This window comes from Epinephelus fuscoguttatus, linkage group LG8 (assembly GCF_011397635.1).
Source record: "Epinephelus fuscoguttatus linkage group LG8, E.fuscoguttatus.final_Chr_v1".
NCBI classification, from domain to species: domain Eukaryota; kingdom Metazoa; phylum Chordata; class Actinopteri; order Perciformes; family Serranidae; genus Epinephelus; species Epinephelus fuscoguttatus.
The window spans coordinates 29,638,253-29,660,308 of record NC_064759.1 but is presented as its reverse complement, the minus strand read 5'-3'; the positions used below and the strand labels follow the sequence as shown (position 1 = coordinate 29,660,308).

The window sequence follows — 22,056 nt, the reverse complement described above, 5'->3', positions numbered from 1 at the left end:
ACGCTTTATGTTCACAGGCAACAATTAGTTCCAGTGCAGGAAGTACTTTTGTTCTTCAAGGGCCACAAAACCCTATAAATTTAACCCAGACCACAATGTGTTTCGAACCTCACACAGGCGCTCCACCAATTCTACATGTCAAAGTTAATTTACTGCTCACAGTGCTGCTCAGCCTCTGAAAACAGCTGTACAGTTGTTTTACCAAGTATTTGTTATAAGATGCCATAGGCATACACTGGGTGGTGCCGTGGGCAGGGAACATGTCCCTCTCAGTATTCAGTATGTGCATTTGTCCCACCCAATGAAAACATTAAGGTCACAGAGGACTTTTATTTAGACAAGGCTAAGCACATTTGCATGATAAATTGATGCAAAATAGGCATCAATTTGTGCAAAGAATTCAGAGTTTCATGCTCAAAAGATGCCTAAGACCCTTGTAACATATGTGCCCTACGCCCTTGTAAGCTACCATAATGCACCTTATTCATGTTTTAGTTGCAATAAGTGAACGTTGTATGTAAGAAAAATATTAATTGGATTGTCTTTGTGAATGTGTTCAGTATGAATATTAAGCATGCAATACTAAAAAAGTATTAGTCAACATTTTTCAGATACATCTAATGTTTCGATTTGAAGAATTTGGACAGTATTAGGTCCCACCCATTTGGGTATTGCAAAATAAGTATGTATGAATGCAATTCTCAGGTTACACTGTTGTATCCGCACACTCCCTCTCACACTCTGTCCCCAGTTCTACAGGGTTCTACACTAAATTGTCAAACTGAGCCTTGGGCTGACTGCAGCGAACAATATGACCCACTTAGCGTGAACAAACTCAGCCTTGGGCTTACGGCAACTCTGAGCTAAGTTAACTAGGAATGTTAACAGCACTGAAGGGTGTAAAGATGTTGCAGCTGGTCTTACTACCTGGCTCTTCGCCTCCAACCTGCATGTTGCTTCATGTCATACTTTTGCTTTGTCATATTTGTCGTTACTATGACTGTCGAGTCACTGCAGTGCTTCCTTTCACTGTGGAGTCCTTAACATTTCAGCATGTGTGTGGTCTTCTGCGATCTGGACTGTCTACAAAGAAAACACTGATAGGGCCAAAGTGAATTACACATCTGCATCAGTACTCAGTGAATGAAGATAAAGTATTTTTAGCCGCCTACAGTGAGACCTGAAACCCACTGGTCTGAATGAACCGGACAAACAGACCGCTGGAAATTAGAGTTGAACTGAGAGAGGAAATGGAAGAACGGCAGAGAGCTCCTACTTAACATGATGCGTTTCACACCTCCTGGATATAGATTACATACCCATCCCACAGTTTTATCTGCAGCACTTCTACTAATCTGTAACACAATGAGGTGTGTCCATTCCAGTGTTGCTGTCTTGCACATGATTTATACGGGTAAACTCTGCTGCTGCTCCAAGTTACAATCCCACGACACTAATGTAGGACAGATGTAAGGTATTAGCAAGGCTGCATGAGTAAGAGCTTAACAATTATAGTGTGTCTTCATAACTGCATGTCCTTCATTATGAATTACATGCAAAACCAATTTTGGGAGATATAACCTGTAATTTGTAATACATCCATGTTTGTTTGGTGGCAGTAGTAGGCTACTGTTATCAGTTACCATTATTCATCTTCTTGCCCGAATTTTACTAGTGCATGGCTACACTTCTGCCATGTGTATGTTCTCATGCATGTGCTGAGTACAAGCAAAATGGGACCCACTCTCAAAAACATTGGTCCATGGTCGCAGGGTACCTTGAACCAAATCTGCTACTTTGCAATAGTGAGACTAATCTTAGCCAAATGCAGAATGCAGGACACAAAGTCCAGTCTCCAGTGACAATGTTTGGCTCTATAAGGCTGACAAATTTGGCAAAACCATTCAGTCGTACTGTTTTTTGTTTTTTTTTTTTGTCTCAAGTATTTTATTTCATTACAAGTCAAGTGGAATCTTGTAAAGTCAATACAAGTCATATGAAAGATAACTGATAAAGCGAGAAAAGAAAAAAAGGAATGAGTCACATCAGCTGCAGCAGAGGAGAAGCTGCTGATGTCTCTGCGGCGGCAAGAACGCAGAACTCCAAAGAGGCATCACTCTGCAGTCAGCTGACATTCAGGAAAATGAATGTTTCAGATGTAAATGTTTAATGACTGAGTGCCAGGGGTTGTGAGGCCTAACCTGGGTCAGGGCTCGCAGTTTGTAACCAGCACAACAGCGAAATATAAGAAAGAATTATTTCATTGTGGGTTCAGGTAGGCATTTTTGTACACCATGGGTTAAAAAGGGTTTCTGTCTTCACTGGTTTAATGCACCACCCAGCAAGCATCTCAGCGACCCAAATCAAGCACATCAATGAAGTCATGTGGTTGTGCTGCTGCCGTGGTCCTGCCAGATGCCTCCTGCTGCTGCTGCCATCATTAGTCATTAGTCATACTTCTACTGTTATTATACAGATATGACTATTGTCACACATGTATACTGCCAGATATTAATACATACTTTCAACATATTGTAGCACAGTAGCCAGAACTATAACTATATTACTTTCAATAATGTTACTGTCATTACCTGCATCTCTCTCTCTCTCTCTCTCTCTCTCTCTCTCTCTCTCTCCCTGTCTCATTGTGTCATGTGGATTACTGTTAATTTGTTATGCTGATCTGTTCTGTACGACATCTATTGCACGTCTGTCCGTCCTGGAAGAGGGATACCTCCTCAGTTGCTCTTCCTGAGGTTTCTACCGTTTTTTTTTTTTTTTTTTTTTCCCGTTAAAGGGTTTTTTTGGGGGAGTTTTTCCTTATCCACTGTGAGGGTCATAAGGACAGAGGGATGTCGTATGCTGTAAAGCCCTGTGATTATGTGACCAACACATGCCTTCTGCGTCCAGCTAAATGTTAAAATGCTAAAACATTCATGATGGATCCTCCAGGTGGCTTCTGCATTCACACAGGAATGTTCAGCCAGGTGAGTGAGGCCTTTTTGCTATTTTTGACAACAACCTCCAACACAGTTGTGACTGCAAAGTTTTTTAAACTTTGAGGAGCGCAGTTGGACAGAGAGTGGACTGCATTTACTACTTAGTGAGAATGCACGACCTGAGAAGTTGAGCCTGGAGCAGATGGAGGTCTTTGCGATGCACAAGACTTGGAGAATGACGTTCAGACAAGGCAGTACAACAAACTTACTGTAATGGTTGTAAATCCCTTTAGAGGAGAACGTCAACTTTAGTAGAGCTGTGGTGCCTGTGTGTGTGCACTAAGAACAATGTGCAGCTCTTATTGTGCCTAATGGAGCTGCAGCTGCTGTGGAGTTTTTATTGTTTACATTTGTTTGCATAGTCTGTCTTTGTGATACTTTATTCTGCTGTTGATTCTATAGGATGTAGCAGGTTATATTAATGTATGTGGCCTAATACTGCTTATTGCACCCACCGTGGTGGCTACACTGAAGAGGGCGGTTATGTAATTGATAGTCAGTTGTATGCACAGGCCCTCTATAGAAAATAAATATAAACTGTAGTAGGTCTGGACATAAGGGTGATCTGTGATGTGTATACACTGACATGTGAATGAACTATTTTGTATCCTAAATATGTAAATTAGTAGGTCTATCTTATAGCATACAGTCACATACAGTGTTTTCTTTAACCTGCCTCCACCCCCTTACCCTTTTTAAAAATGTAAAGCGCTAATGTTTACTCAAGTTTATTTTAATAGACCTGCTTCTTTTAGAGTATTTGTATAGACCGCTTTTTTCCAATACAATATTGCAGCTATGCTTCAGTGTGTTCCCTGGTGTTTCACCTTGTTTGTGCTGTTAAAAAGTAACAGTTAACTGAATTTATGTTGATAAAAGTAACTGTAAATTACCAACACACTGGCCTCCTGCTGCAGCCTGCACTTAAGGCCTCCTATAGATAAAATCTTAGCAGTAAACTGTACCAATTCCACATAATAATTAATAGATACACTTATGTTAAGTCTGCCAGTATTGTTATTTAATGATCTATTTCTCTTATATGTATATTTCTCATATGGCCTGATGGTAAAGGCGACATTTGTGAACCTCAGTCTCCGGGATCCAAGTCTTGCAGCAGCTCCAGTAAATGAGCTGGCAGATAATCAATAATTGGACATTCTTTTGAGTCATTATGTAATTATGTAATACTTTTACTCACTTACTGTAAGAAATAATGACTTTTGGGGAGAAAAACATATAATATATTACAAACTTTCCTCTATTCCTGTTGAAGATTGAATTATAGTATAGTGTTTAGCCTTCATACACACCAAGTGCAGTTCCATCAGCTACACGACATTACCAACTATACATTATAAATGGTGCTAGTCCGCTGAGATTTGGAAAGCTGCCCAGAGAAAGTCCTCACTAATTGTCTGTGTCAGATTCGGTGCTTTCAAAATGCAGTAAACACCCCCATGAATCTCTGCCGCAGCCCAGGGAGGAAATGTTGTGGCTGTGTTGCGGCCAGATCAATTAGAGGACAGAGGCACTTCAAATCCTCAGAAAGACCCCGGGCATCACTATTCAAATGTCTCAATCTGAGCAATGGCTGATAATGGAATTTCCTCTGTGTTGTTCCATCTCTCACTCTCTCTCTAAATTGATTTATTGCTCTTGTACTTTCTTTCAGACTTGTGCTCAACATTTGCCTAACCCTTCACTGTACCCGTGTTTTCTTAATTACACGATTGCAACCACAATATGAATGCAGTGTAATATGTTTGATGCATTCTTCGATCAGAGTTCTCTCACAGCATATGGAAAATGATGCTTTTCTATGGCCATACCATTAGAATGTATTTACTGCAAGTCAGTACTATGAGGCTACTATCAAACTTGTTGCAGTGTAATTAAAATACCGAACAGACCAGGGGATTAGAATCAGTAAAAACACTGAATAAAGCCTTTCACATTAAAAACAATAAGTGTTTGTCCTGACGCTGCTCATTGCTGAGGGGCTGCTAACTTCGGTGGCTGATGTGAAAAGTGCATGGCCCTATCTAAGGCCAGCATTTGGTTTATTTGTTGGAGGACCTACTCCCTATGTAGGCCGCTCATTCTAAGGTGATGAAAACACAACAACTCCTGTTTTCAGGTGATTATACACTAAAGAAAACACATTATGATATAATCCATTTGTGCCAAAAGACACTCCTAAATCCTACACACTGGACCTTTAATGTGTTATCATACTGTACAGACACATACATACTTAAGCATTCTGCTGTGCAGTATTGATAGAACATGATCCATCAAGTCACTAATGTGTGGGTTTCTAATGTTCGCTCCCTCTATTTCGCCTCAACCTGACTTCAGATTCAGTTATGTGCTGATGGCTGCCAGGTTGTGATGTTTTCCCATCTGATGTCTCCCAAGTGAAAACGTGTCTGTGGCAAGCATTTAACCAATAACCTCAAATGATAGATGTTTGAAAGCTGCTGAGCCGGGTGTGCAGCAAACAGTGGAGCTGACATCATGTGTTGGACTAGACTGTAACGCTGGGACTCCAATAACGCCTCATGCATCATATAGGCTCTATAGGACCTTTCAGCACCTTACCTGATAGGATCGTCATGGTGTGCTCCTATGTTCCCCTCTGCCCCTGTCACTCTTGGTTGTCCTTTTAATTCAGAAGACCTACTATTTTCCATCCAGCCACTTGATGTCCCTGGACTTTGTTCCCAGCCCCATATCCTCACCTGTTTTCCATTTGTAATCACATGGGCTTCCCTCCATACTCACACACCTGTTCCCAGTTACCTCATCACCTGAGTCGGTAAATAACCTGCCACTGTCAACAGTTTGTCATCAGATCATCTGCTTATGTTCCCTTGTAGGTTCTCTGTGGTCTTGTTTTTTTCAGTTCCTGCTGACTGTTCCTGCCTGTTTGTCTGCATGTCTGATGTTTCAGCTACAGGAGACTTTTATTGAGATGAAATTAAAGCCTTTTCGTCCATAATTTGAAGCATAAAATGCAAAAAAAATGGATGCATTCACCAGAATGTAGAAAATTAGTGTTTAATGCTCCCCCTTGGCAAATGTTGAAACTAAACTTAGGCCCTTGCTCTCCCATGTTCACCAGATAGTCATTGTCATGTCTGTCTGCTGTTTGATGCTGCAGCATGAGAATGCTGAGAGTGGACTATCACAGTAAAAGTAGGTACTGAGCAGAAAACCAAAACAATAAGCTCAAAGACGCCATAAAACCTAGTAGAACTGAGAGGAACTGCAGAGTTTGGTAATAATTCCTTGTGTTTCACATACAAGTAGTCATGTAATCCATTGTAGATGTAAAAGCACTGTTAAGAGCTGGTATCAGGTAACTCAATGATTCAACAGTTGCATACAGCAGCAGATCACCACTGTGTAATGGTGTTAGTAGATGTAAAGTAAAGATGAGCTCCCTGCATGTTAAGATAGATCCAAGATACTGAAAAATAAATGACTTCACTCTATAGCAATGATACTCAACTTGTGGCCTGTGGGCCAAACCTGGCCCTCGATAGGGTGCCTGGTGGCCAGCCGACCATTCTCTAATTCAAAGGTAACATCTATTAAATTATACCGGGATTTTTTTTTCTATAATTTGAATTCTGATACGGTACCAGAGTGCAGAACAAACGAAATAGAGGTTTTGTTGTTTTTTATTAAATGCCAGTGAGGATTATCCCCAGATGCCCAGACAGAGGTCCGGGCTAAGCCCTGAATGTCGTTAAATTCTAGACATGCCCCTGCATACACCTGACCTGTGCGGGGCTGCTGCCACTGGATTTGCCTCTTAGCAAAGATGAGTGAGGACACCAAATGACAAAAAGTTGAAAACAAGCAATTCATTTAGTGATTTCTGAGAAATATCATTAACATTGGTTTATTATCTTGCATCTGGCCTCCTGTCATATTGCAAAAGTCCCCCCCGTCAAAACAAGTTGAGTGTCCCTGCTCTATAGGCTTATTACAAACTGTGACTCTTCTGGTTCCTGCACATAAAATGCATAACTATGTTGTGAAGTCATGTGTTTCTACCTGTCATTTAAGTTTAAAGCCTGGTTAACTACAGCCTTGTACCAAGTTGATACATTCTCAAGAGATAGCCTACTGAGGTGTGCAGAGATGTCAAGAAATGTAGTTAGACTGTGTCTTTGTTCAGACAGATATGTCTATATTACTGACACAGCACTGACAGTATAGCTGCTTTCAGCTGCTTTGCTTGGTGAAAGCGCTCTACTCTACTATAGACAGTGAAGTCTACACTCAACACATGCGAATATAGTCACAGTACCTTTACATAGCACACAGCGGTATATCTGACCCAAAGACATGCTGGACATGCAAAGGGCAGGCCATGTATTAGTGTGTATCCATTGGTGTCAGTATCATCAGCATATTTATGGATGTGGGTCATCCAATGACAACTGTGGGGCTGTCAGTTGATGGGAGTTGTGACAGCCCCTCTCATGGAAACATGTGTGATGGTGACCTCTTGTGGGCAAACTAAGCAGTTGCAACTTTAGTGACCCTGCAAACAAATTTCTGGGCCAGTACCATTTACAGGAATCATAAGGAAATGATAAGTTCATAAATATCAGTGAAACATAATAAAGACCGCTTTCGCTGAGTGGCACAGTCTATTAAAAACTCATTCATTGTTTTTTTTACATTTACTCTTTTTGTTTATCATCCAAGTAAAGTGATATATGACTGAGTAGTTACTAAGTAATCCCTCATTCCATTTTATGATTCTGTCAAGTAGCTTCTGAGTTTTTACCAGGGAATACACAGAAGAAGGAACATTGCCATTTTTCAAAATGGTATATTTAAATATTTCTGCATAGTGTGGTCCCAAACAGTCTTGGAATTATATAAATTGGGTATAATTGTAAAACTGAGAGATGACAGTGGTATATTTTTACACTATTTCAGTTCTGCACACAATGTGACTAAAATTTGATCAAAGTAGCCCTCAAATTATTTGTTCACTCATGATTTGACCCTTATGATTCAAAAACTTTCTTCAGTGTTTGATTTTACCTTTCTGTAATCATTCATTGGAGGGCATTTTTTCAGCCAAAAAATAAGAACATAAGTAATAAATAAGTGATATGATAAAAAGTGATTGATATATATAGATATATATATATATATATATATATATATATATATAGTGACATACTATAGAGTGAAATTTTTTATGGCATACTATACTAATGACATTTTTATTGCATACTGTACTATGACATTTGACCTTTTTTTTATGACATACGCAACTAAGACATTTTCTTTTTGGGTGGCATACTTTAGTGTGAAATTTTCATAGCATACTATGCTATGGCATTTTTTAATGGCATAATGATATGACTTTTTTGTGTACTATAGTGTCAAATTTTATTGCCGCACTATACTATGTCATTTTTTGTGATACACTATACTATAACATTTTATGGCATACTATACCATGACATTTTTTTGTGAAATACTACACTGTAACATTTTCATTGCATACTATATTAGAACATACTCCAGTATGATATTTTTTGTGATGTACTGTAGTGTAAAATTTTTATGGCATACTATACCATGACATTTTCAGTGACATACTTTACTATGACATTTTATTGTGGCATTACCTTAGTGTGAAATTTTTATGGCATACTATAAAGTGCCATTTTTTTTATGATATACTACACTAGGACATTCTCAGTGGCATACTATACTATAATATTTTTTTGGTGACATACTTTAGTGTGAAATTTTCATAGCATACTATACTATGACATTTTTTGTGACATACTATAGTGTGATTTTTTTATGGTACTATACTATGACATTTGTATTACATACTATACTATGACATTTTCATTGCATACTATGCTTTTATATTTTTTGTGACATACTTTACTATAAAATTTTATGGCATGCTATACTACAGCATTTTTTAATGGCATAGTATACTATGACATTTTTATTGCATACTATACTATGTCAAATATTTGTAACATACTATAGTGTGACATTTTTATTGCATGCGATACTATGACATTTTTTATGGCAAACTATACTATGACATTTTTATTGCATATTATATTATGACATTTTTGTGACATATTATTCTCTAACATTTTTATGACATAAGATAACATGTCATTTCTTAATGGCATACTATGCTATCACATTTTTGTGACATACTATAGTGTGAACTTTTTATGGCATACTATACTGTGACTTTTTTTATATACTATACCATGACATTTTTAATGGCATACTGTACTATTACATTTTTAATGGCATACTTTACGATGACAGTTTGATGAGATAATATACTATGACTTTTTTTATGGCATACTATACTATGACAATTTTGTAACATAATATAGTGTGAAATTTTTATAGGATATTATACTACATCACTTTACTACTATTAAACTAAAGATGTATTTGAGGTTCACCACTGCACTGGAAATTAATGTCCATTGGTGCCACAGTTGATGCACATTTTTAAGAGCATACTTTTTTTTTTTTTTTTAAATCAATACATTATTCAGGGGACAATTTGAAACTTTCTGGATATTGGAGGGTACTACCAGGGAATCAGCACGACTGTGTTTCTTGGCACATTCTCAAGTAGCTGTATGATTGTAGATGTTTTACCGTAACAGATCAAAAGAATTGCTATAGAGAAGTTCTGCTTGTGTACAGCTATTTTTGTAACATAACGTTGCCTGCAGAATGATCTTAATGTAGCTTCTGAAGTAAGTGAATGAGCAAGCGAATATAGTAATCAGGGGCTAAGAATTAACCTCTAATACTGAATCCTCATCTATATTTATAGAACACTGGCCTTTGTCCTCAGGGATTAAGATGCTCAGGAGGAGGTTGAGTGGCACAGCATGGTGTGTGTGTGTTTGTGTGTGTGCGTGTGTGTGTGTGTGCCTGTCATCTTTAATTGAGTACACTGCAGTAGAGGGACAGCAGGCTGTATTTTCACTACTCTGTCTCTGATATACTGGAAGACATAACCACTGATTGCATCCAGTAGTTTGACATGGCTGATATGTGGTGGTGTCTAATATGTTATGGTCTCTGTGTGAGCCAATGTTGTGTTAAGAGGTTCCAACAGTTGGGTCCAGGCAGAACTATTTCCTACCATAGTATACTGTAGATCAGTGGTTTTCCACTGTTTTTTAGAACACAGCACTCCTTTTCAGTTTTATTGTCATGATGACCCTGATGAATTGTAAACCTTTAATGAGGATTATAAAAAGAAAGATCCAACGACCATTCAGACTACAGGAGACTTTATTAAAATAAACCCATACAATTGCATGCACCACACAGCCAAGCCAGACGGAAACACCTTGATCAGCAACAGCAGCATCCTTTGACATGAATGTATGAATTAACAGCAACATTTGGTGATGTCACACTACACATTTACATAGTGACAAGACAAGTTGTGGATGGGGACAACCAGCAGGAGACTAGCCTTGTTTTAATTACATTTGTTAGTCATGTGAATCTATCTTAAATCCCAAGACTTAAAGTCAAACATAGTGTATGTCATGAGAGACTATTGTGAGGAGTGTTACAGACCCTAGTTTCCTGGTACACAGAATGATAAACTAGGAGTGATCTTATAGGCACCAAATCAGTGTTAGACAATGTGCAGTCAGAGAATAATTAATGTATGCAGCATTTACACAACTTAGATTTTAAACCCTTTTCTTATAACTCTACACATTTGATCATTTATCTCTGTCTGAATACAGTAATTTAATACTATACAGTATAGGGTGGCTATGTTAGATCTGTGTCATTAATAAATTCCCTGTGTAACTGTAATGATTTGGATCAAGTTCAATAAACAAACAAATAATGGTCCTGTATACCCCTAAAAGTAGCATCATTTCCTTCTCATCCAGGTGACATACAGTGAAACAGTGACTGTCTTGTGCTACAATGTTGGGAGGTGCTGACCATCTTCGCATAAGACACTAGATGAATTCATAGGAATTTTGTCAGAGCAAAAGAAAAGGTAGGCTCTTGCCTACAATTATATATTAAACGCAATTATTTGAATAAATTAATGCACTTACAAAAAGGGGTTGAACCCGATTATTCGGAGCAATATTAGAATTATTTAACTTCACAGGCTCTATGAAGCCCTTCATACAATATATAGCCAATCTACAGAGGTAATGTGATAAAGTCATCTTTCTTAAACTATTACAACCCATCATTCATTTCTAATTCTTCACTAAACAAAAAAAGCTGTTTCTCTATGAGCCCCCACAGAAAATTGCAGAAACACATAGACTCCAATATTCATTCACACACACAATGTGCAATACATTCACTGTAAAACTAAAAAAGATCACCCTCAACCAATCAAATTCTTTACACAGAAGACACAGAAGCGGCATAGACAGTAAAAACAGGGTCTGCAGTAGAATGATTCCATTGAGATGACAACAATAATATAATCATGAAAGAGTGAGAGATAAAAGCGAAGTGAATGGAGGGAGAAGTTGCAGATAGAAAATGTAATATTTGGAACACATTCTTTCCTTTTATACACATTTGAGTGTTTGTAGTTGTGTATACGTTTTTTTTCTTCCCATACATTAAATTGTGAACTCAGCAATATAATGACCACTACTTACATACTTAATAACCAGGCTGCAGACAAGAAGACACCTGACTGCTAAGTAGGGGTGGGCAATACCACAAAACTTGGTTTCAATCTGATACCAAATAACACAGGGCCAGAATCTATGATATTGATACTGATACGGTACTTTTTATTATTAAAAGTGGCATTTTTCTTTTTATGTCAGGAAAGCCATGATTTATACATAAGAGCTAATGATGACCAATTACAGTCTAAAAATGTGACATTTACTAACACTGAAAAATAAACTAAAATATTATTTCACAAGTCTGCTGTTACCAGGATATTCCTTGTCTGAGCCTCACTGAAACGACTGTAAACACTGTCTCTGTGTCAGAGGTCTTGATGCTAATGCATTTCACTCCTTCTCCCTTGTTTTGGTTGCAGCTCCAAGTTCTCTTTCTCACCTTTTCCTCTTTGATTAATCCATCACTGCTATTATGTGTCTGATTAAACAAGTCATCCTTGGACATAATTTCTACACTGAACGTCTGTGGACAGCTACAGTAACGTGGATGCGCAAGCGTGTGTATTCATAGGCTCCAGCAGTGAATGGGACGGCTGGGAAGTGAGCTTACTGCCCTCCTACTGCTGACATTGGGTAAAAGTGAAACTAAGAAGATGCTGCTGGGTCTGGTGTAAGTTGTTTGAGTGTAGACAACACAAAAGCAATGGAGACATAAAGAGTACATGTACTAGATGTGTTCACGGCAATGGAACATTACACAGACAGTATTACCCCTGACGTAGAGGAGAGAAACTGATCCGTATAGTATCAAGAGTATCAATATTTTACCATTTATCCGCCCACCCCTACTACTAAGTGAGCTGTGAAATCATCGCTCATTCCCTTTATGACATTTTAGATCTGCAACATAAAACCCAGTATCTTTGTCTTAACTTTGGTCCTAATTTCGGCATCAGTGTGGACAAGCCCTATCCCGCCTTTTGGTCAATGATTGGGCTCCTGCAAAAGCTCAAAGGTCAGCTGCGTGATGTGCCGCCATGCTTGTTGGATGTGACATGACTCAGTAGTGCGTGCGCAGATGGCAAAGCGCAGGACAAAGCGGCCAGAGAGCTGGCAAGGCACCAGGTGGATCTCTCTGCTCTTGTTGATCTTTTTCAGCAACAGCTGGTTCAACTCATTAGAGCCCTGAGAGGAAGGGACAAGGAGATGACTCACACTATCCATCTTTTTCCCATATTCAATATCACATTCAAAAACACGCTAATATGTAATGTAGAGTTTCACATGCCTATTTAGCCATTTGAAGAGTAGGTAATGTGTGTAAGAAAGACTGAACCACTACAGTATAGAAAATCTATGTATATCACCTTCTGAAACACCATATTCAACATTATTAATATAACTTATAGCCCTCAGCTTTCCTCTGCCAATGAAAACAACATCTGATCAAACTGATGAGGATTTTTTTAGCTGACTTCTGTAGTGATAGTTGAACCTCCCTTCTCAGATCTGTGAGTGCATCGTTACTGTAATCTATCTACAATAGGTGTGAAATCAGTTTTACAGGGTGAGGAACTTTTGTACAGGACCACACTGGATTTATCAAGTTATCGTAGGTTTATGATGCTGAGTGTTGTTACCTTGAGCCTGAAGCAGACCAGTCCCATGATGACCTCTGCACAGATCTCGAACCTCTTGTCTGCTCTTACCAGACTCTCAAACTCTTTAGCCAGGGCCACTTGCTGTAAAGAGAAGACATAGATTATTGAAGACATAGATTATAATGTGCTATGACTCATGCACAGTTTGTAAAATGCACCTAAGGATATAAGGTGCATGTAGATGAAAGTAGTACTTGCACTGTTCTTATGCCCACATGCTTTAATTAGTGTGCAGAGATCTGAGAATGTCTAATGTTCAAGAAACTGCAAACTAAATTTAATGAGCAAGTGAAAGGACAAAGAGTTATTTATACAGTAGTAGGTTATAAACAGTGTCACAGAGCATTTCCAAGGAAAAAATGTGGAAACTGTTGCCTGGCTTCACATATGACCTCTGCAAGAAAACAGCTGCTGCTTGCAAGCATCTCTACTGAAGGCTGCAATTTCTATAATTTCCACAAGATGGCATTGCTGTTTCATTACATGCCACAGTGCATTCAGCCATAAAAATCACAGGACTTTTCAGACTGATTCAGTTTGTACCCTGCAACCAAAGCCCAGGAGTGTAAATGTCACCATCTGTAACCATCGATAACTGAATGCATTTGATTAAAAGGGCATGTTGAGAGGGTTAGTGCACATCCTGGTAGGAGGCACTGCCTAGAGTTCAAACAAGTTCAAAACCAAGACTCGGTAACCATGAAATAGTCTGTATCAAAATCTGCTCTCAAGAAATGTCATTGCACTCTTATTAAGTCATTCCCAAATGGCAATGTACACTCAAACATGCTCCTGTTTATCCACTTATGATCAAAGAGCCCACCAGGACACTAAATGCATGGTGAAACTCTGGATATGCATCACTGCATCTGATCACAATTATATGGTACAACTTCAACTGTACTTTTCCCTCCTCCCTAATGAAGCTAAACACAAGCTTAAATGACCGACTGGTTGACCACCATCTTGTTTCCTCATTCCCAGCCAGTAATTCACCATCACTCATAAGTGTTTACAAGCCAATATACCGTAATGACCCCGTTTGTCTGCTAATTACTAGGTAGGTCTCCTATTCTACATGCGTCATTAAAATGCTCCATTTTACAACTCCCTTTTCTCCTGGGAGGACAATTCATTGGTGTTTATAAAAAAAAAGTAGAATTTTAATTTGTTTTCTTTACTGGGAAAGAGGAAACTCACAGGCAGTACAACCAAATGCTGTATTTCCATTTGAACACATTGTCTGACTCTACAAGATTCAGCTACACAAGACTGAAGCTGTTCTAGTGGATGTACAATGGAGTAGTGTGTCATGGTTTATGGCTGCAGGGATCACTTCTGCTTCTGCCGCTTAATTTAAAATGGAGAATAAACATAAAACAGACTGATTTGATTGACAGAGCAGACTGGGGGGAGGGAAGGGGAATATGAGGGGAAGAGACGTTTGAAGCACACAGAGAGAAATGGCTGGAGAAAAGGGTGGGTATGGGTGAGGGGCAAAGGAGGATAAATGTAGGAAAATTTTGCTATAATAAGAAGATACAGACCAGGCCCATATGACTGACAGGATGTGCTGATGGAGGCAGAGATGAGGGCAGTGAATGGACTTTAGTGGTAAGGAGGATTATGTGGGGTGATGTGTGGGAGGGAGGACGGAGATGACATTTACCATACAGATCGGGCAAATGTGATCATCAAAAGTGTTTTTTTTTTCTTTCTCAGGAGTGAGTGAGTAGGAATGAGATTCAGAGAGGAAGAAAATATGAAGAATGACGCTCACCACTGTCAGCCCTGTTCTAATCTTTTAGTCATGTATAATGAAGTCAGGATTGGATTAAGTTTATAGCACTACTGGATTACACTGCTAAAAGCAAATTTTTTTTTTTTTTTTGACAGCTAATATTGTGTAAAACTCTATTTCCCAAAACTATAACATAAAACCAACACCTCACTCTCCTCTGGACAAACAGCAGACTTTTAGCACAAAATGAAACACTATACTGCTATATAAATGTAATTTATTGTCTTGTAATGTGCCATAGAAACCATTGCATCAATACAAACACCACTTAACACCATTAAGTAAAATCGTAAAAGTCATGAATCAACACGACCAATAAAGTGAATTTACTGTTACAAAGGCTAATAAACAAAGTGTCTTTCTGAGTTTAATTATCTTGTGAGTGGGCACAGTTAACCTTCAACAGAGTCTCTGGTCGAGATGGGCAACCGCCCCTTCTCCTAGTAACACTGTAATACAGTTGTTGTGACATTAGTGACTGCAACAAACAAAGCAAATACGCTGCTACTGCATCTTTGATACACAGAGTACTGTCTTTGCTGATAAGCTTCAACATGGGATACTTGTTTAATGAGATCATGGCTATAATATAGCATATTATGCCAGAACATCAGGTCACTCAAAAGTTAAGGCTGTATAAGGCTGTATTTTCTAGTAAATATCAGTGTTAACTTGCTTGTTTGTGTTTGGATCTGAAGGACTGTTTTGGGAGTTTGTGTATTTTAATGAGGGTGATTTCTACATGAAAGTTTTGGGTTATGTGTGTCAGAATTTTAAAAAAGAAATAAATCTAAACGCAGAAATTATTAGGTTTTAAACAGGAATATAAGGGCACATATAGATTTCCTATATTTAACAAGATAAGTCCTGTTGTGATCAACAAGCTCTTTCTCAGGTGAGACATGGTCAAGACAACAGAAAAAAGGTTATAGGCAAACACCAACCACAAAAAAACAGAAAAGATATACATTAACATATTGAAATCTTAAAATACCAGTATCTGCCAATTCATTCAACCTTGTACTTATGAGCGCTTTAAATTTGAGCAGAAAGATCAGCTATCTCAGTTTACAATCAGAGAGCAGAGCACACAAAAGCTTTCTTTCCCAACTTAGTCTGTCCACTAGGACAGACTAATTTTTTTTTTTTTTTTTTTGACAGCTAATATTGTGTAAAACTCTATTTCCCAAAACTATAACATAAAACCAACACCTCACTCTCCTCTGGACAAACAGCAGACTTTTAGCACAAAATGAAACACTATACTGCTATATAAATGTAATTTATTGTCTTGTAATGTGCCATAGAAACCATTGCATCAATACAAACACCACTTAACACCATTAAGTAAAATCGTAAAAGTCATGAATCAACACGACCAATAAAGTGAATTTACTGTTACAAAGGCTAATAAACAAAGTGTCTTTCTGAGTTTAATTATCTTGTGAGTGGGCACAGTTAACCTTCAACAGAGTCTCTGGTCGAGATGGGCAACCGCCCCTTCTCCTAGTAACACTGTAATACAGTTGTTGTGACATTAGTGACTGCAACAAACAAAGCAAATACGCTGCTACTGCATCTTTGATACACAGAGTACTGTCTTTGCTGATAAGCTTCAACATGGGATACTTGTTTAATGAGATCATGGCTATAATATAGCATATTATGCCAGAACATCAGGTCACTCAAAAGTTAAGGCTGTATAAGGCTGTATTTTCTAGTAAATATCAGTGTTAACTTGCTTGTTTGTGTTTGGATCTGAAGGACTGTTTTGGGAGTTTGTGTATTTTAATGAGGGTGATTTCTACATGAAAGTTTTGGGTTATGTGTGTCAGAATTTTAAAAAAGAAATAAATCTAAACGCAGAAATTATTAGGTTTTAAACAGGAATGTAAGGGCACATATAGATTTCCTATATTTAACAAGATAAGTCCTGTTGTGATCAACAAGCTCTTTCTCAGGTGAGACATGGTCAAGACAACAGAAAAAAGGTTATAGGCAAACACCAACCACAAAAAAACAGAAAAGATATACATTAACATATTGAAATCTTAAAATACCAGTATCTGCCAATTCATTCAACCTTGTACTTATGAGCGCTTTAAATTTGAGCAGAAAGATCAGCTATCTCAGTTTACAATCAGAGAGCAGAGCACACAAAAGCTTTCTTTCCCAACTTAGTCTGTCCACTAGGAACAGACAACAAGATTAAATCTTGAGATCTCAGACTATAACTGCAGTCAGATCACTGTTCAATCGAAGTGGACATGATGGATTATTCAGTTGGTCTCCTACCTTGCGTATATGAGCCTGCAGGCCATGGAGTCCATACAAACGGAAGACAAACCACATCTTTAGTGAGCGAAATCTTCTTCCCAGTGGGATCTGCCAATGCTGCAGGACAGGGGATGAAGCGTGTCGGAGAATGGTTATAGTTTTAACCTCTACAAGTTTGATGCTAACTGGGATTATTAGATTTCTTGCAAATTTTAGAAACTGAATTATCATTACTAATTTATCTTACCCTATAATCTGTGACCAGCCCTGTTGATAGAAAAACAGTTTAGAAGTCAGTTAATAATGTCACTAAATATGTGCATTGTTAATGCAGCTTTTCAAGCTGCTTTAGGCTCAGCTTGCATTGATAAAGTTGAATCAAATACGCTTTAACTTTGAACATTATTAGCGTCAGAAAATTATATACTGTAAAGCTGTTGAATTTGGGATTGCCTTCCATTGTCCAGGTGTTGCCGTCATTGCGCCCACCCCCTCTATCTCACTGATCACAGCACACGTCAGTCCACACAGACCAGCTATAGAGAGCTCATCTCTACAGAATGGAGGCCCACGTTAGCTGGTGCTAATAACCACTAATTAGATTGAAGAGTCCAGATTGTATGAGCGAAAGGCTTTTGTCAGGTGCCTCAGTGTGGTGGGAGGTAGTTGTTTGTCTGTCTCTCTGTCCGGTTGTCTGTGTGACAAATTATAGTGCAGATCTAGCCCATCTGCATGCTAGGAGCATGTACACCAGCACACACAGTAGACACATATACACAGACGCTGAAACATAATGTGGGATATTTTAAAGTTATTTTCATGTCTGATGACAATTTCCATGATGTTAATGAAATGCATTAATCAAATTAGGTCCCAAATATGGTAAGTCAGCTTAACTTCGGGTAGAATAGAATGAGAAAATTATTAAGATCACTCATAGAAGCCAGTGTTTACACACTTACACACACACACACACACACACACACACACACACACACACACACACACACAACTTATTGACAAAATGCATTTCCTAGCCCCTTGGCCTTACCTTAACCATCACAACTAATTGCCTAACCCCAACCCTTACTCTAAACCTAACGTAAACCTAATTCTAACCTGAACCCCAAAATCTCAAAGCTCAAAAAGCCTTAACCCTCAGACAGACCTTTAAAAAAGTGAGGACGGGCCAAAATGTCCTCACTTTGTTGGTAAAATACATTATTTGGTCCTCACTATGCAGCATGTACAAGCACACACACACACACACACACACATACACTCTACCCTAACCTTTGCAGACAAAATGCGAAACCAGGTGAAACCAAGTCTCACTCACTCAAAACTGTCCTCACTTTCAAACGTGTCCCCCTTCTCAAGGTCTTTAACTCAGGTGGGTCCTCACAAACATAGATACACAAGAGCATTCTCACACACACTTGTCTGGTTGTCACACAGTCATCTTGATGCCTGTGTTTATCTGCTTAAGGCTACGCAATGATGCCTTTTAGGATGTGGTGCAATGCTCCAGCAGTTATTGTTGAAACAGACGTGTGTATTTTGGCTCAGATGGGCAAACTAACCACCGTCCTCACAGAGAGAACAATAAACAAGGTCGCAGCTGTTTATTTTTGTCATTATGTTGTGCAGTAGACCACATTTTCATCTGACCTGACCTGTGGTCATTGATTCAAATACTTTAAGTGAAATTACTCCATACCTGACTCCTGGTTCTCGTGTTTCAGGTAGAGTGGTTCCACCTTGAAGGCTCCAATAATGTCCTCTCTCTTCTTCACCCTGTTGACAGGTGTTAACAAGCAGAGAGAAACAGACTTAAAGGAGCTATATGTAAGAAATCTAAAGCAAATAGTCATAAAATCCTCCTAATATGTCACAGAGACTAAGGAATAATGTTTATATAACATACTGATCTCACCGACAATAGTACGGCCAGAATATTTGCATTTAAAAAAATTTTTTGCGGTCCACCGCCGTCTACCAGTCACGCAGTCAATAGAGTCTCAGCATCAGTTACAGTTACGACTGAGCTACAATGGCTGACAGTGCGACTAAACCCAAACGACCTCGTTATGATTCCCAAAAATGCCAAGACAAAACTCGAGGCAAAGCGAGGGTCTGTATAGGAGATGCTTTTGAACAGTGGAGACGGTTGAAAGCAGAGAAGAATTTGAAATCGGATGTCGAAGTGACTACTCTTCTCCTCGACAGGTAAGCTTTAGCCAAAGTTGGCTAACTAGCATCATAGCTAGACGGGGATGGACATTTTGAATACTTTCAACTGTTATTCATTTTCGATCATACATTGTAGCCCATGTGCAGGTGGGTCATCGACCCGACTGATTTTTTTGAGAAACAAACGTTAGCAGCACGGCAAGCAGCCGGCTCCTCCTCTGCTGTATCCCGGCAGCAGCGTTAGCAGCAGAGAAGCCGGATTTGCTCGAACGGTCCGCTGGAAAACCAAAGATCAAGGTCGCAGCGACGCGGCCCTGCCATAGCAGCCGCCCGTGGGCAAACAAATCACCCCCAATTTCCACCAGATGCGTGTTGGTCGCGTCTGTGCTCCAGCACGGCGGTGGAGCCAATAGGATTCAATTGTAGTCAATGTGTGTGTTTCCACCGGCTGCGGCTGTGCTGCGTCCCGGCTCCGTCTCAGCTGCGGCACTCCAGAGCCCTCCACAACAGATACGCAGGACTTCTATTTTTGCCGGTATTAGAACACCGGACGCCGGAGCACAACGCAGCAATTCAGCACAGAGCAGCAACCTCGAATCTGTAGGGGAGGGGGGGCGGACATGACTCACGGCAGTATGTTGAATTTGAGTACAGTAACCATTTTGGCCACATTCTTACATACAGCGCCTTTTAGGCCAAATAGTGCTGGGCCATTTGATAGCCCAATGCTAAAAAAAACAAAAAACAAAAAAAAAAAGGTCTTGTAATTATTATGGCCCTATAGAGATTTGACACAATATTAAAAAATTTGCTTAGAACTAGTTTAATGTGTCACACACTTGATATACTGTAATACATTATATTATTAGTTTATTGTACTAGACTGCACAGTATAGTCTATTATATATAGTCATTCTGTTGTATATCTAAAATCTGCATTATCATAAGTAGATTGAGCAAAATATGTTAATAAAATGTAGCCATAAATTGTAAAGTAACCCACAGTAATTGCTGTGCATGTGCCAGACAAAACAGACAAACATCTGAGTGGCAACAGACAGGTATCATGTCAGTAGTGACAGACTGAGCCAGAGTAGATGGAAAAGGGTTTAAAAGCCTCTTCTTCTCACAGCATGGAGGATGGTGGATGTTTGAAACACCTCTGTTTCCATCTTGTGCAGAGCATGTCTCACTTTGTTTGCTGCTGACAGAAGGGGCAGATGGGAGGCGCAGTTCTATTTTTAGTGTGCAAATAACTGAGGTGTGGATGGATATCAGTTTTAAATGGGCAACTCATTGTTCCTTTATGGGACTATGAGTCAGTCTAAATTAAACTGGTAAATATTCTGACAAATTAGAAAAGCTAGCAGGTGCTAGGGACTAAAATAAACTCCCAAAACAAACAGATAACTCTCCTTTTGTAAGACAGGTCTTGGTGTCAAACAAACCAATCGCCAGGATAAATGTTAAATGTTAAATTTGTAATTGTCATATGTAGCGGATTGAATTTTGCATTTCTTGATGTTTCAGTTTTTATTTTTGTGTTATGACAACATCATGTTAAATGTGTGGCAAAATTAGGGATAGGAATACATCATGTTTTACCTTAAAATATTTGGTTTGGTTGCTACAAACATGGCTAATGTCCCCCAAACTCACGCCATCCACTATCCCCTTCATCTTCCTGATGAAAATCTTAATTACATCACTTTAGAAATGTGAATATGACACGAATGACATGTACAAATGTATGCATAACTCACCACATTGCAGAGCAGTCAAAGTTGACTAAAAGCCATTTGTGTGGGTTGAAGTTGAAAGAGTCTGCATACTTTAAAAAAAAAATTGAAAAAAGAAAAGAAAAAATTGTAATTAAACCACATTGTTTGATGTCTCTCTGGACTGACAGCTAGGAAATAAGAAAAATGAACAGTATTGGTATTGGTATCAGTGAAGGATGCATATACAGTCCTGCTGCATATTTTTGGAAGACCAATGAGGTAGCCAAAAGGAAAATTAAATGTAATAACTGCTCATAAAAGTTCTAATATTTTTCATGTAACATTAGCATAACTGTGTGTTGGCCAAAACATACACCGTAATACATCTTCATTTATCATTACTGACACAGGGACAACCTTTTCACCAACAGCATTATCTGGACTAAAGCAGGCACAATTTATTTGAAATGCAAAAGAGGAAACCCAGCCAACAGCTCGCAGAGTACAGGGAGAATAACCCTTTCCTGGCAGTGTTCTTTCAGAGAGAGACAAACCGATCCTAATCTGTTTTCATCTGTTTGTTGGCTATCTTTTGTAATATCCTTTCCTCTACCTCCACAAATGCAATAACAGCGTAGAGAGACAATGTGAGACAGACTCCTGGTTGACAGTTGCCATGCTGACTGATTCAAAGGGGGCTGGTTGCCTGCTCGCCCATTACTCATA

At 38.8% G+C, this 22,056-nt stretch overlaps 1 protein-coding gene across 1 annotated transcript in view; it reads right to left on the bottom strand.

The window, feature by feature from the left end:
- Positions 1 to 10,334: 10,334 nt before the first annotated feature.
- Positions 10,335 to 22,056, bottom strand: part of ddc (dopa decarboxylase) — a 28,290-nt gene continuing 16,568 nt past the window's right edge. The window contains exons 9-14 of the mRNA XM_049584557.1: positions 21,373 to 21,440; positions 19,137 to 19,213; positions 17,664 to 17,683; positions 17,435 to 17,533; positions 13,318 to 13,419; positions 10,335 to 12,862 (exon numbers count right to left, since the gene is read on the bottom strand). Coding sequence (XP_049440514.1) covers positions 12,662 to 12,862; positions 13,318 to 13,419; positions 17,435 to 17,533; positions 17,664 to 17,683; positions 19,137 to 19,213; positions 21,373 to 21,440 — 567 coding nt within the window. The 3' untranslated portion in view covers positions 10,335 to 12,661. The remainder of the gene's footprint in view (positions 12,863 to 13,317; positions 13,420 to 17,434; positions 17,534 to 17,663; positions 17,684 to 19,136; positions 19,214 to 21,372; positions 21,441 to 22,056) is intronic.